The sequence below is a fragment of the Lepidochelys kempii genome, chromosome 16 (assembly GCF_965140265.1).
Source record: "Lepidochelys kempii isolate rLepKem1 chromosome 16, rLepKem1.hap2, whole genome shotgun sequence".
Lineage (NCBI taxonomy): Eukaryota > Metazoa > Chordata > Testudines > Cheloniidae > Lepidochelys > Lepidochelys kempii.
Window position 1 is genome coordinate 4,027,207 of NC_133271.1, and position 15,249 is coordinate 4,042,455.

General features: G+C 46.6%; 1 protein-coding gene across 6 annotated transcripts in view; it reads right to left on the bottom strand.

The window, feature by feature from the left end:
• The window catches only part of LRSAM1 (leucine rich repeat and sterile alpha motif containing 1), a 61,826-nt gene that overhangs the window by 43,651 nt on the left and 2,926 nt on the right, over positions 1 to 15,249 (bottom strand). For 3 of the 6 annotated variants that reach the window (XM_073314468.1, XM_073314463.1, XM_073314465.1), the window contains exons 2-6: positions 10,831 to 11,024; positions 8,114 to 8,170; positions 6,525 to 6,569; positions 2,472 to 2,549; positions 106 to 174 (exon numbers count right to left, since the gene is read on the bottom strand). In XM_073314468.1, the coding sequence (XP_073170569.1) occupies positions 106 to 174; positions 2,472 to 2,549; positions 6,525 to 6,569; positions 8,114 to 8,170; positions 10,831 to 10,902 (321 nt within the window). In that variant the 5' untranslated portion in view covers positions 10,903 to 11,024. Of the gene's footprint in view, positions 1 to 105; positions 175 to 2,471; positions 2,550 to 6,524; positions 6,570 to 8,113; positions 8,171 to 10,830; positions 11,025 to 15,249 lie in introns of those variants that run through there. The other 3 variants (XM_073314467.1, XM_073314466.1, XM_073314469.1) reach the window with 2 other exon arrangements.

Sequence of the window (15,249 nt, forward strand, 5' to 3'; positions counted from 1 at the left end):
ATTTAAAATACTAGTTAGCTATTTAATAGCACTACAAATCAACCACGCTGTCCTAGAGTAGAATCTTAAATCAGGCACCCAGGATACAACCCACAAACCCTTTACCTGGAGATATGTCAGCTGGCCAATATCATCAGGAAGTGATGTCAGCTGGTTGTCATGGAGATCTAAAACCTAGGACAGGAGGAGAAGATTCTGTCATCAATCAAGCTTGTGGTGAAGTAAGCACAGAGAGGAGTTACCCAGCAGTGAAAGTCAGTCTGCCAGGCTGCAACTTTCAAAAGGCCCTAAGAACATCAGGCATCCAATTTCTATGGACTTCTGGTAGGGGCTGGGCACCTAGCTCCTGTCAGTAATCCACTGTTCTCCACGTCCAGCAAAGGAAGGACAAGAAGTAATGGGCTCAGGTTGGACCTAGGGATACTTAAGTTAGATATTAGGAAAAGCTTTCTAACTCTACAGATAGTTCAGCACTGGAACAGGTCACCAAGGAAGCTTGTAGAGAATCCTTGTCACTGGAGGCTTTTAAGAACAGCTTGGACAAAAAGCTGTGAGGGATGGTCCTGCCTCAGTGCAGGGAGCTGGACTTGATGAACTCTCCTGATCCTGTCCAGCCCTGCATTTCTATGACTCTACACTACGAGTTTATGTCGGAGTCCACACAATGAAGCCATTTTTTCCGACAAAGGGCTCTTAAAAGCAATTTCTGTACTCCTTCCCAGTGAGGGGATTAGCGCTGAAATCGACATCGCCGTTTCGAATTAGGGTTAGTGTGGACACAATACAAAGGTATTGGCCTCCGGGAGCTATCCCACAGTGCACCATTGTGACTGCTCTGGACAGCACTCTGATGCACTGGCCAGGTGTACAGGAAAAGCCCCGGGAACTTTTGAATCTCATTTCCTGTTTGGCCAGGCGAGCTCATCAGCACAGGTGACCATGTAGTCCCAGAATCGAAAAAGAGCTCCAGCATGGACCGAACGGGAGGTACTGAATCTGATCGCTGTATGGGGAGAGGAATCCGTGATATCAGAACTACGTTCCAAAAGACGAAATGCCAAAACATTTCAAAAAATCTCCGAGGCCATGAGGGACAGAGGCTACATCAGGGACGCAACACAGTGCCGTGTGAAACTTAAGGAGCTCAGACAAGCGTACCAGAAAACCAAAGCATCAAAAGGACGCTCTGGGACAGAGCCCCAGACATGCCGCTTCTATGCTGAGCTGCATGCAATTCTAGGGGAGGCTGCCACCGCTACCCCACCCCTGTCCGTGATGGGACACTCTCCGCCATGCCTGAGGATTTTGTGGATGAGGAAGATGAGGAGGAGGAGCTTGAGAAGAACACACAGCACACTGTTCTCTCCAACAGCCAGGATCTTTTTATCACCCTGACTGAAATACCCTCCCAACCCAACCAAGCTGGAGAAGGGACCTCTGGTGAGTGTACCTTTTTAAATATAATACATGTTATAAAAGCAAGCATTTTTTAATGATTAAGTAGCCCTGAAGACTTGGGATGCATTCATGGCCAGTACAGCTACTGAAAAAGTCTGTTAACGTGTCGGGAGATGGAGCGGAAATCCTCCAGGGACATCTCCATGAAGCACTCCTGGAGGTACTCTAAAAACCTTTGCAGAAGGTTTCTGGGGAGAGCAGCCTTATTCCGTCTTCCACGGTAGGACACTTTACCACGCCATGCTTGTAGCAAGTAATCTGGTATCATTGCATGACAAAGCTTGGCAGCGTATGGTCCCATTGTTTGCTGGGTCCTCTGCCTGGTTATGGATAAATGTCATCAGTCAACCCTCCTTCCCTCCATGAAAGCAACAGCAGACAATCATTTCATGCCCTTTTCCCTGGATTGCGTCTGCTCGGGCAATCCAGGGAAAAGGGTGCAAAACGATTGTCTGCTGTTGCTTTCATGGAGGGAAGGAGGGTTGACTAATAACGTTCACCCATAACCACATGTGACAAATTTTTGGCCCCATCAGGCATTGGGAGCTCAGTCCAGAATTCCAATGGGCAGCGGGGACTGCGGGAACTGTGGGATAGCTACCCACAGTGCAACGCTCGGAATGTTGACGCTTGCCACGGTACTGTGGACACACACCGCCGAATTAATGCGCTTAGGATGGACACATGCACTCAATTTTATACAATCTGTTCCCAAAAATTGACTTCTGTAAAATCAGAGTACTTTCGTAGTGTAGATATGGCCAAGAAAATCCCAGCCTCTACAAACAAATGGATTCACTGTAGTGCCAGTGACAGGAGCTCAACAGCCCCCAGATGGTAAAGACTTCCTGCCACTGCCTCCCGGGGATGAAACTGAAGGGGTGAGGTCAGTGAAGAAGATTTTACATCTTGCTGTCAGTCCCTAGAGGTGAGAATCAGTTTGATGGGTAGAGGGCTTATTTTTAACCCTGACTGAATGCGAACAGAGACATTGTTACAGGCTCACAGGTTACCTTCACAGTTATGAGATTCAGGAGACTGCAGGACTTTGGAACCAGAGATGTTAGATTATTTGTATGAACAATCAGCACCTGAAGAAAAAAAATAATATTGGAATAACATCACAGGAGATATTACAGCCTGAACAACCACATCCCCATGGATTTCATTCTGTATTCAATTGTTCTATTTCTGTAAGGGGTTCAGACCTGATTAGATTAAATATTAAATAAAATATGTATTTGCATGAGTGGAACTGACTGCCATAGGAGGCCAGAGTCAGATATCACAGCTGAATTTAAAGAGGGGTCTGGATAATTTTCTGATCAATAATACTTGAGGTCATGCAGGCTAAGACAGCATGAGATTTGATTCTTTCTAAGTTAACTCCTGTAGAGGCTCAGCAAGAATTCCTACATATATTCTCCTGTGATAAAGAGGCTCATTGGTGGTTCACTACTCTCTGACAGCAACTCCTCTCAGGCTTGACAAACTCACTACACCTAACATTGCTATCACAGTATTTGTCTGTAAAGAAGGTCTGTCATAAACATACAGCTAAGGGTAGCATAAAATCCCTCCTTTACCTGTAAAAGGTTAAGAAGCTCAGATAACCTGGTTGGCACCTGACCAAAAGGGCCAATAACGGGAGAAGATACTTTCAAATCTGTGGGGGAAGATTTTTGTTTTGGGTTTTGTGTGTTCTCTCCAGAGACAAAGAGAGACCAAGCAAGTAATCCAGCTCCTACTGAATGATACATTTAAACTTACAGAAATAGTAAATAAGAGCAAGGAGTATCTTTTATTTTAGCTTGTGAATTTTCCTCTATGCTAAGAGGAAGGTTTATTCCTGTTTTTTTTGTAACTTTAAAGTTTTGCCTGGAGGATAATCCTCTATGTTTTAAATCTTACCCTGTAAAATTATCTTCCATCCTGATTTTACAGAGGTGTTTCTTTTACGTTTTCTTCTTTTATTATAAAAGTTCTGTTTTTAAGAATCTGATTGGGGTTTTTAGTGTCCTAAAAACCCAAGGGTCTGGTCTGTGCTCACCTTGTTTACTCTCAAGCCTCCCCAGGAAAGGGGGTGAAGGGCTTTGGGGGATATTTTGGGGAAACAGGAACTCCAAGTGGTCCTTTTCCTAAATCTTTGTCTAACTCACTTGGTGGTGGCAGCGATACCATTCCAAGGACAAGGAAGGATTTGTGCCTTGGGGAAGTTTTTAACCTAAGCTGGTAGAAATAAGCTTAGGGGGTCTTTCATGAGGGTCCCCACATCTATACCCTAGAGTTCAGAGTGGGGAGGGAACCCTGACAAGATCATTGCCTTCTATGATGAGATAACTGGCTCTGTGGATAAGGGGAAAGCAGTGGTTGTGTTATTTCTTGACTTTAGCAAAGCTTTTGATATGGTCTCCCACAGTATTCTTGCCAGCAAGTTAAAGAAGTATGGACTGGATGAATGGACTATAAGGTGGATAGAAAGTTGGCTAGATCGTCGGGCTCAATGGGTAGTGATCAATGGCTCCATGTCTAGTTGGCAGCCGGTATCAAGCAGAATGCCCCAAAGGTCGGTCCTGGGGCTGGTTTTGTTCAATATCTTCATAAATGATCTGGAGAATGGCGTGGATTGCACTCTCAGCAAGTTTGCAGATGACACTAAACTGGGAGGAATGGCAGATACGCTGGAGGGTAGGGATAGGATACAGAAGAACCTAGACAAATTGGAGGATTGGGCCAAAAGAAGTATGATGAGGTTCAACAAGGACAAGTGCAGAGTCCTGCACTTAGGACGGAAGATTCCCATGCACTGCTACAGACTAGGGACCGAATGGCTAGGCAGGAGTTCTGCAGAAAAGGACCTAGGGGTTACAGTGGACGAGAAGCTGGATATGAGTCAGCAGTGTGCCCTTGTTGCCAGGAAGGCTAACAGTATTTTGGGCTGTATAAGTAGGGGCATTGCCAGCAGATGGAGGGACGTGATCAATCCCCTCTATTCGACATTGGTGAGGCCTCATCTGGAGTACTGTGTCCAGTTTTGGGCCCCACACTACAAGAAGGATGTGGATAAATTGGAGAGAGTCCAGCGAAGGGCAACAAAAATGATTAGGGGGCTGGAGCACATGATTTATGAAGAGAGGCTGAGGAAACTGGGATTATTTAGTCTGCAGAAGAGAAGAATGAGGGGGGATTTGATAGCTGCTTTCAACTACCTGAAAGGGGATTCCAAAGAGGATGGATCTGGACTGTTCTCAGTGGTAGCAGATGACAGAAGAAGGAGTAATGGTCTCAAGTTGCAGGGGGGATGTTTAGGTTGGATGTTAGGAAAAACCTGTTCACTAGGAGGGTGGTGAAGCACTTGGAATGCGTTACCTAGGGAGGTGGTGGAATCTCCTTCCGTAGAGGCTTTCAAGGTCAGGCTTGACAAAGCCCTGGCTGGGATGATTTAGTTGGGGATTGGTCCTGCTTTGAGCAGGCGGTTGGACTAGATGACCTCCTGAGGTCCCTTCCAACCCTGATATTCTATGTGAGGTATTAAATGAAAGCTGAAAGCAGCAGTCCCCAAACGAGAGACCACAAAGTGGTCCCCAAAGTGGCCAGGAATGGGGACACAGCTCAGGGAGGAGGAATGTGGACAGGGGTAAGGGTGCCAAGGCTGGGGCTGCAGCCAGGGGCGAGTCTGGGGCTGGGAGCAGGGCCACAGCCCAGCTGCGGTGGGGGTGCCAGGGTTGGGGACTGGTGCGGGGCCGTGAGTTGAGCCACGCCAAGGCTGAGGCCAGGGCCAGGCGTGGGGCCGGGAGCCGGGGACTCCTGGGGGCGGGACCAGAGCAGAGCTGGGAGTGGGAAGGGGCTGGGTGGCATTCCCTCCCTGCCCCCATGGCAGCTGGCCCAGGCCCCACTCCATGCCCCCATAAGGGGGTGCGCCCCACACTTTGGGGACCTCTGGCTTATGGTATACTGGTCATCATAAGCGTTGCGAGATGTATATATGGGTGATAACTACGAAGCTGTATGTATGTGCTAAAAATGTGTTCACCACGTGACCCAGCAGGACTGATGAACAAGCCTGTCCCAGAAACAGGAATGTTGGTTTACATCAGAGACCTTGGCAGGCAGGTAAATCAAGCAATTCAAAAGCCAATATGATGGGAGCTGCATTTGCATGTAAGACAACAGGAAAAGCCAGGCTGACCGGGGAAGCAGGGAGTGTGAAATCAGCCTGGGAAAGCACCAAAAACTAAAACCACTGGGGGGTTGTCTTGTTTCTGGGGTCAAAACAATAAGTTTTGAGGAAATATAAGGAGAAACTAAAAGACATTTTGTTATCCATGTCTCTGGCAGAGGGGAGTGATTCGTGACCATTGTGGATGATGGTTTTGACTGAAAACCAGCAAGCTCTGCAGACAGACTTTGAGGGTGAGAACACTGCTTTAGCCAAAGGACGGTAGCCTGCTAAAGTTTAGTCTTTTAAAAGTGTGTTATAGTTTTGTTTTTAACCAATTCTGTTTTCATTACCTTTACGCAGTACCACTTAAATCTCTATCTTTGTTAATACACTTCTCTTTATTTTATCATAAATACCTCTCAGTGCTGTAATATTAAGCAGACCGTGAATCCTTCGTTGAATCAAACAGGCTGGTGTGTGCAGTGTCCCTTTGGAGATAGCAAACTTGGTAATTTCTGTGAGTGTCCAGTGACAGGCTGGATACTGTGGGGAATGCTTTCAAGGGTGATTGGAGTGCACCTAAAGTTAACCGGCAAGGCAAAGCAAGGCTGGCAGAGCTTCTGAGGAGATTGTTTGAGTGGCTACCAGACTAGAGTGACAGGAAGCTGACACCATGTTTAGCACCAGCAAGTCTCTCTCTCACTGAGGCAGGGGAGTAACAAGATAACAGAATCCTGGGTGCCTCAAGAAAACATCAGAACACCCTCTATGTATAGCATTGCATAACTGGTCAAGTGCATTAAGGACAGAGATTTCATCTTCCTCTGAAGCATCACGTAAGCCCATATACGTTACATAGGCACTTCACATACTGTAATAACACTTAGTATTAGACTTCTCTTACCTTTTTTTGCAAAACTTTACATGTTGCAAAAGCGCCATAAGGAATCTGAAATCAAGCACAAAAATAGCCCAATAGATCACAACAATACATTGCAACGTGCCATTAATTTTCTAAGCACTTCTAAAGTATCCATCCACAGGACTCAACAATCCGCTTTCATTAAAAACCAAACTGATACTAAGATTACTGTCTCTGTCATTAGTCAATAGCTGGTCCCAGGACCCAGCACTTCACTGCACTGCTGTGAACATCAACCAGTGGCTCTGGGCAGCACGACAGGGACTTCAGGCAAACAGAGAATGTGCTGCTAGGTCTGGACAGCTGTCCAGGACTTGGGTGGCTTAACAGGCAGCGCACAGATCCCTCAGAAGGCCAGGCACATTCTCAGTGAGTCTCTATACAAATGGGGAATCCCAGCATGTCTTTGTAACTCCCAGCACACAACTTGGCCAAATGGGAAAGGGGAGAGGACAGATGCCTTTACATATGTTGGCGTTCCGAGTATGGAAAAGGTGCAGAACTACTGTCTTAGGCCACAGAGAAGACTTCCCAAAAAAGGGGCAGAAGCCCCACACTTCAAGAGATGAACTAGACTGAACAAAGAGGCAACAATTCTGCACAGATAAAGCCATGACAGATAAATTAAGCAGTTCATCTCTGTCTCCAGACCAGCAAGATCACCCAAGATCACTTTTTGAATTTAAAGACAACCCAGGATCTACCCCGCCCCTTCCCTGAGGCCCCTCCCGTTCCCCAAAGCCCAACTCCACTCACTCCTTCCCCCCCCCCCCATCACTCACTCTCCCCCACACTCACTACCACTTTCACTGGGCTGGGGTACGGGGGTGGGATTCTGGCTCTGGGCTGGGGCCGAGGGGTTTGCAGCGTGGGAGGGGGCTCTGGGCTGAGCCTGGGGCAGGAGGTTGGGGGGCAGGAGGGGGTGAGGGGTGTAAGCTCTGGGAGGGAGTTTGGGTGCAGGAGGGGGCTCCGGGCTGGGGCAGAGTGTTGGGATGCAGGAGGGGGTGCAGGTGCTGGCTCTGGGAGGGGGGGTCAGGGCTGGGGCTTGGGGTGCGGCCTCCTTCCAGGCAGCACTTACCTCCAGCAGCTCATGCTCAGCGGTGCAGCGTGGCTGCCACTAAGGCAATCTCCCTGCCTACCTCAGCCCCATGCCACTCCTGGAAAGCGCCAAGACACCCCTGCCGCCCCGGGGGGGGGGGGGGGGGCGGCATGTGGCTCTGTGCATTGCCCCTCTCTGCAAGCATGGCCCCTACAGCTCCCATTGGGCACAGGTCCCCATTCCTGGCGAATGGGAGCTGTGGGGGTGGTACTTACAGGCAGGAGCAGTGTGTGGAGGGAGACCCCTGGGGCCATGGTAGCCGCTTCTGGGAGCGGCCTGGAGCTGGGGCAGGCAGGGAGCCTGTCTTAGCAGCAGCCCCGTTGCACAGCCAGAGATCGCAATTGACAGAGATCCTCCGGGATCGACTGGTTGGGAACCACTGCTCTAGTCTCAGAGTTATAACAACTGACGTTCTATACTGGGAAGGAAATGAGAGAGCTGGACAGGTCCCCTCACTCTGCAAATCACATACCTCAGAGAGTTCACATTTAGATATATCAAGAATGTCATCAGCACCAGCTTCTTTTGCCTAGAGAGAGAGAGAGAGAGAGAGAGAGAGAGAAATATGTGCTGCACGTTTAGAATGCTAAGAGAGAAAAGTGGCCTCTTGCTGCATGTTGGCTAAACTACCCTGCTGACCTCTCTTTAGAAATTTAATCACAGCTCTTTGCTATCGCCACCCCAATCAAAGGCCAGTATTAGATGCAAAGTATATTCCATAGCTATACTTGAAGCCCTGTTCATGCAACCAAGAAACTAAATTCTACAATACAAACATTGTTTGTGCAGAAAAGTGAATTTCTGCATCAAGAGCAGAGATGTCACTTACTTGTGCAAGAAGATTTTAACAGAGAGCATATGCAAGTGTTTTAGTGACATAATTCCCGGTTCTCTAGGACTGGAGATAAATAGATCATGCCATGAATGAGAGGGAGGCTCTACTACATAAAGGGACTACTGTAAAAATGGTACCTCTTACTCCCTTTGTGCATTCAGAATCAGATCTGCTATCTAGGGGAACAAAAGTAATTACTGCTGCTTTCTATTCCTGCTACAGGGCTAACTCAGCTGCAGAAAGGGGAGCTGGGGTTCATTCCTTCTTGTATAAAGCAGTTGTTATGTTCCAGCTTGTAGCACCTGTGCAACCTGTTGCTACCACTAAAGGCGATAATGAGGTTGCACCAGGGAGCGTAACTTGGCCTCCCGAACTTGTTATTATTAGTGATGCTCATAAGATGAAAAGAGTCCAGCTTGACTTGGAGCCCAGACTGAGTCTGCAAGGCTGGCAGTTAGAAAAAAATCCTTTCACTTGGAGACTAAGCACAGCCCCTATGGCAATAATCCTGGGACAGCAAACACCAGACCCCACAGTGCTAGTTTTACAGACACTCTTCCAGAGCAGAGACACACTTTGGGCCTGACCCTGCTCCAGTGCAAGCAATGGGAGTTTCACCACTCACTTCGAGGGGGGCTGGATCAGGGTCTTCAAGTGCATAAGCACCCTGATCCAGAAGGATATTTAAGTACATGTGTAATTTTGAGCTTGTGAATAGTCCAACTGACTCAAAAGCGCTATCGTGCTTACGCACCTTGCTGAATTGGGGCCCTCAGACAAGTTTCAAGGAGCAAAAAGTCAATTTTAAACACCACCTAAGCTTTATCCGTGAAGGTGGAAGTTTGAGTGAATTTTAGGGTTGGTGGATTGACAGACTGATAGCCCTGGAGACCAAAGTTCCCATTTATTTCCAGAACAGGTATAGCCCCAGCAAGGAAGGGAAAACTGCCCCTTTACTGCCCAAACCAATGTGCCAATCGTGACATGGTGCAACCATATCTGGGGCAAGAGGGTAAGTTCACTGTCCTTAGCCTCTCTGCTGAGATTGTCAACAAGGGGGCCAATAAGTGACCATTTTTGTGTATTTTGTGACATGTATACCTGTCCCACCAGGAACTAGCCAGAGACGCCCTCCCCGCAAATTCATTTCACACAGTCTACTGAAATGAAGGCAGCTTACATGAACTTAAAAGTGAAAGGGAGTTATGATGGGGAACCCGACAGAGGCTAACAACTGCCAAGCCAGTCCATTTAGTTGATTGGACTCTGAACACATAAATCGCTGTAACGTTCAGACTCAAAGAAAACCATCACTTTCACTGGTCAGGCCGCTGGGGTTACTAGGAAGAATTAGAAGCAGCTGCAAGTCACAAGGGCAATTCTTCACAACACCCAGCATCCTCATCTCTGAGCTATTAAAAGATACAATGACCAGTTGGAAGAAGAGTTCTTCTAGTCCTCTGCAGCTTCTAAGGTAAATTATGTTTTGGGGGTCTAATCATTTCCACAGTAACGACTTCAGGGAGTAGCATCATTAATACATATTTATTCATTCCTGTTTTCACCAGACAATTAGATGTAACCACTGTTATTAACCCAGGTAGTGAAACTGATGTCATGCAAATACATGTCAGAAAATACAGGGGCCAAATTCAGCTTTAAATGAAGTTTTAGTGCAGAGCAAGATGTCAGGAAGAGCTTAGAGAAGTGGAGCTTATGCATCATACTAGTTTAAAATACACACACTGGATGCAGGCATCCAAAGCAACATTTGATCCTTTGGCTAGATAGTGTCTCTAAACTATTAAAATTATGAATAGGGAAAAAAGTCTAAAACCACTCATCTCTTCTCAGTTACACCAGCTACTTACATATATTCATACAGTGCATAAGGCCTTTCATCCTGAAGCACTTTGCTGTCTGCTTAAATAGGAATCAATCTCCCACTAGCGAAATGTGGCTGCCTCTGGGGTAGAACATGGCAGCCATCCTATGCCAGCACCACTCCACAACTACTTTTAGAAGTGGTGAAAAAACTACCTGGGGATGGTTTTAAGGAGGCAGACTATAAACCAGGGGACAGACCCTCAGGTGGTATAAAGCAATGTAATTTCATTCACTTCAATGTAGCTATGACAACTTATACCAGTTGAGCATCTACCCCAGCTGTCCTAGCCAAATCACAGCGCAGGTAAACACCTGAACTTTTATTCATTATTATTATTTGCACTGCAGTAGCACCTAGTAATGAAAGTGCCATAGGATCTGTAGTTACCAGTGGTTGGGAGTTCAGCTTAGCATCCTTATCCAAAACAGGGATACAGAAAAGGGAAAAGCATCATCCCAAAGCTTACCAGGCACATTTGGTATTCAAGGCGCTTCCGGGCCGCATCGCTGGGTTTCCTTTTACGGAAGAACAGCAGCATCTTTCACTTTTCACTCCAGATCTGTCTCAGTGGCAGAAAGCGACCAGTGTAAACAAAGGCAGAAGAGGCAGGGAGTGTATGTAACAGGTGTTGACAGGGAGCCTGGGTTAAGGAATTGCACTCTAAGTAAAAAGAAGAAAAAATCGCCATCCCTGAGTTTGTCCTGGTTTAGGCTCTGATTCTGCCAGATAATCCCCAGAAGTCATTGGGGCTCCATGTTGGCACACGGATTAGAGTGCCCAATTGGGTGCTAATGTTGCATCCACGTAGTACCTGCCATTACAGTAGATTGTTTTATGCTTTTAAACCCTACCTTTGCCTTGTGCTAATGTAATACTTTTCAAGCACTTGCTTTTTAGACAAAAATACAGAATACTTCTCCAATTTTACTCACCTAGTACTTTTGCTTAAAACATCTAGCAGTTTAAAGCCCATTTTCAGTTGGCAGACTTTTCAAGATACAATCACTGGCATTCGGACCTATGTTAACACAAATGCACCTAAACTTTGCCCATAAAATAAGAGTTGATTGCCACCGCATTAGTCATATGCGGTGGCATGGGCTGCAGAGACAATAAATTCCAAACTGCAGTGCCTGGAGCACAAGCCTCTCAGCTTAAGCTGGAGCATTGATGCTGCGACCTGTAGTTTTTGCAGCACAAACACTTGCCATATTAAACACTAGGGTGGCCTTGTTACACCGAATTATGGACTCTGTGGGACACATTTGGCCAATCCTGAATTAACCAGCAACTATGCAAACAATATTGCAGTCATGTAGTGTCAATAGCAATAAGAGGAGAGTGCTGTTAGCACACCAAGACCATTCCTATCTTCAGAAATGAGGCCTGCATGAACTAACCTGCACTAGGGGTTATTACTGTTTGGAGATAATGTACCCCAAAACCTCAAAGAGCTTTGGGATAGAGGGTTGCAAAGTGTAACTGAATGGTTCTTTCTCAGACGAGCTGTGACTAAGACTATGTATTACTGAGGTATTACTATCTGCTATACTGACAGGTTTCAGAGCAGCAGCCGTGTTAGTCTATCCGCAAAAAGGAGGACTTGTGGCACCTTAGAGACTAACCAATTTATTTGAGCATGAGCTTTCATGAGCTACAGCTCACTTCATCGGATGCATTCAGTGGAAAATACAGTGGGGAGATTTATATACACAGAGAACCCCACTATATTTTCCACTGAATGCATTGGATGAAGTGAGCTGTAGCTCACGAAACCTTATGTTCAAATAAATTGGTTAGTCTCTAAAGTACCACAAGTCCTCCTTTTCTATCTGCTGTACACGACCATGGCAGATACAGTCCCATCAGAGGGAGCATCACAGCAGCAGACATTTTTAAGATTTATAATATGAAAAACAAAATAATGACATTAAGTTCATGAAAAATATGGCAGCTTTCATTCCCTCAGAATAACATTAAAATGGAAAAGTCCAGCAGCCAAAACGAAACTACGAGCAGCTTGCACTAGCTGCAGAATGAGAGAATTAGGAATATTCAGCCAATATAGATCTGGCTGTTTGAATGGCCCCTAGTGCTTTATAACATGATACTCTTCGTAGAAATTTACACACACACAATACACAACTGTACAGGTCCATTACAAAGGTTTTATTGGCTGATGTTGGGGTAGCTGCATAACTCACAAGAAGTGAAGGCATAAGTGAGTCAGGGAAGGCACGGTTTCTTTATGCCTACAATATCTCCACATATATTTTGTATATGTCAAACACTGTAAAAGTGTTTGCAAGATTTTAGGTTTCTAAACTGATACAATTTTCAAGGCCTTTCACCTACAAAGGTAGGCTGCTGTAGATTATATGCGCCCAAACACGCAGAGCTCCAGTGGGTGAGGACAGTTGTAAATAATACATTGTAAAGACCTCTAAACATTAAAATAGTTTTCTGATATAACAATGAGGGAAGTGGAAGGTCTGATATCTCAGGTCCTTCCAGGGCTAGAACTGGGTGCTGGGCATCCCAGTGGAAAGTAAAGACCTGGTTTTATCCCCAATCATTTCTGAGACATGGGCCCTTAACTATGCCACTGCTCCAAGACTGAAGATTGCTGTGAAGGGCAGGATGAGCAGTTTAGAAGGAGAAATTTCAACTGGTTGTCTGGCAAATTGGGTCCTTTAAATGGCAGCTGCTTGGAAACTGCTCGGAAATTCAGGATGTCATCCAGCAGATGTGGATTAGCTGGCACACAGCACATGACCTGGGTGCATGATAAAAGGAGCGTATTACATGGCTATCATTTTTCAGGTGCTGTATACATGAAAGCTATCTCATCACTATACTATAGGTGGGCCTGGTAGTACTGCCTATTCATGTCGCCTGATACATCCCATTATAACACTCTATTTTCAATTGCTTATAACTTTGACAGATTTCAACCATTTAAGTAAAGTTCTCCATGCCAGGTGTCTGTCTCAGACTGAATTATTTTGGAAAATTTCAGCCAAAATGGTTCAGCCATTTCCGAGAACAACACTAGGGAAAAATAAGTCCTTTTGCAATGTTTAAAAAAAAATATTTGGCGATCTTTTGATATGCTCTAGTGCTTTGGAGCTGGTGACATTCAGCAGGGAGATGGCACTTTGCTGAAACAAAGGTATTTTGTCTTCCGTACGAAAACCCACCCAAACATGGCTGAGTTATACGCCTTTGGAAAAAAATCACAGTTCACACAGGCTGAGCATGCTCCATCCTCTCACAACTTCTACCTGTGACCAGATTGCGCTTGTGCCATCCCCACCAAGTGACTGCGCATGCGTCAATCCAGGGCTACAGGGGAAAAGCTGGACTTTACCTGTAATTACTGCTCCAGACTGGGGCGGAACAGGTCACTGGAACTGAGAGCAGGGAGCCTGTCTCTCCTGTGTTCTCAGAGACACCACCACCACCCCCTCTCGCTGGCACCCAGGCCGTGTGGAGGAGGAAGCTGCCTGATCCAGATACAGAAGGGACAAAAGCTGGACCCTGGGGGTGGGAAAGGAGTTGACTGGGGCAAGGAGTCTGGTGAGACTGGGAGGGGAACAGATTGTGACAGGAAGTTCGGGAGAGACTAGAACTGTCTGGGCAAGAAGCTAGACTGAGAGGAAGGAAGGGGAGGCTAGGACTGGTTGCACAGGGAGGCTGGTTGGGCAAGAAGGCGTGGAGCTGGGGTGGGGAGGATAGGCTGGAACAGCATGGGGAGGAGGTGACTAGCCCTCTGTGAAGAAAGAAGTGGTTCGGGACTATTTAGAAACACTGGACGAGCACAAGTCCATGGGGCCGGATGCGCTGCATCCGAGAGTGCTAAAGGAGTTGGCGGATGTGATTGCAGAGCCATTGGCCATTATCTTTGAAAACTCATGGCGATTGGGTGAGGTCCCGGATGACTGGAAAAAGACTAATGTAGTGCCCATCTTTAAAAAAGGGAAGGAGGAGGATCCTGGGAACTACAGGCCAGTCAGCCTCACCTCAGTCCCTGGAAAAATCATGGAGCAGGTCCTCAAGGAATCAATTCTGAAGCACTTAGAGGAGAGGAAACTGATCAGGAACAGTCAGCATGGATTCACCAAGGGCAAGTCATGCCTGACTAATCTAATTGCCTTCTATGACGAGATAACTGGCTCTGTGGATGAGGGGAAAGCAGTGGACGTGTTGTTCCCTGACTTTAGAAAAGCTTTTGACATGGTCTCTCACAGTATTCTTGCCAGTAAGTTAAAGAAGTATGGGCTGGATGAACGGACTATAAGGTAGACAGAAAGCTGGCTAGATTGTCAGGCTCAATGGGTAGCGATCAATGGCTCCATGTCTAGTTAGCAGCTGGTATCAAGTGGAGTGCCCCAAGGGTCGGTCCTGGGGCTGGTTTTGTTCAATATCTTCATTAATGATCTGGAGGATCGTGTGGATTCCACCTTCAGCAAGTTTTCAGATGACACTATACTGGGAGGAGAGGGAGATACGCTGGAGGGTAGGGATAGAATACAGAAGGACCTAAACAAATTAGAGGACTGGGCCAAAAGAAATCTGATGAGGTTCAACAAGGACAAGTGCAGAGTCCTACACTTAGGACGGAAGAATCCCATGCACCGCTACAGACTAGGGACTGAATGGCTTGGCAGCAGTTCTGCAGAAAAAGACCTAGGGGTTACAGTGGACGAGAAGCTGGATATGAGTCAACAGTGTGCCCTTGTTGCCAAGAAGGCTAACAGTATTTTGGGCTGTATAAGTAGGGGCATTGCCAGCAGATGGAGGGACATGATCATTCCCCTCTATTCGACATTGGTGAGGCCTCATCTGGAGTACTGTGTCCAGTTTTGGGCCCCACACTACAAGA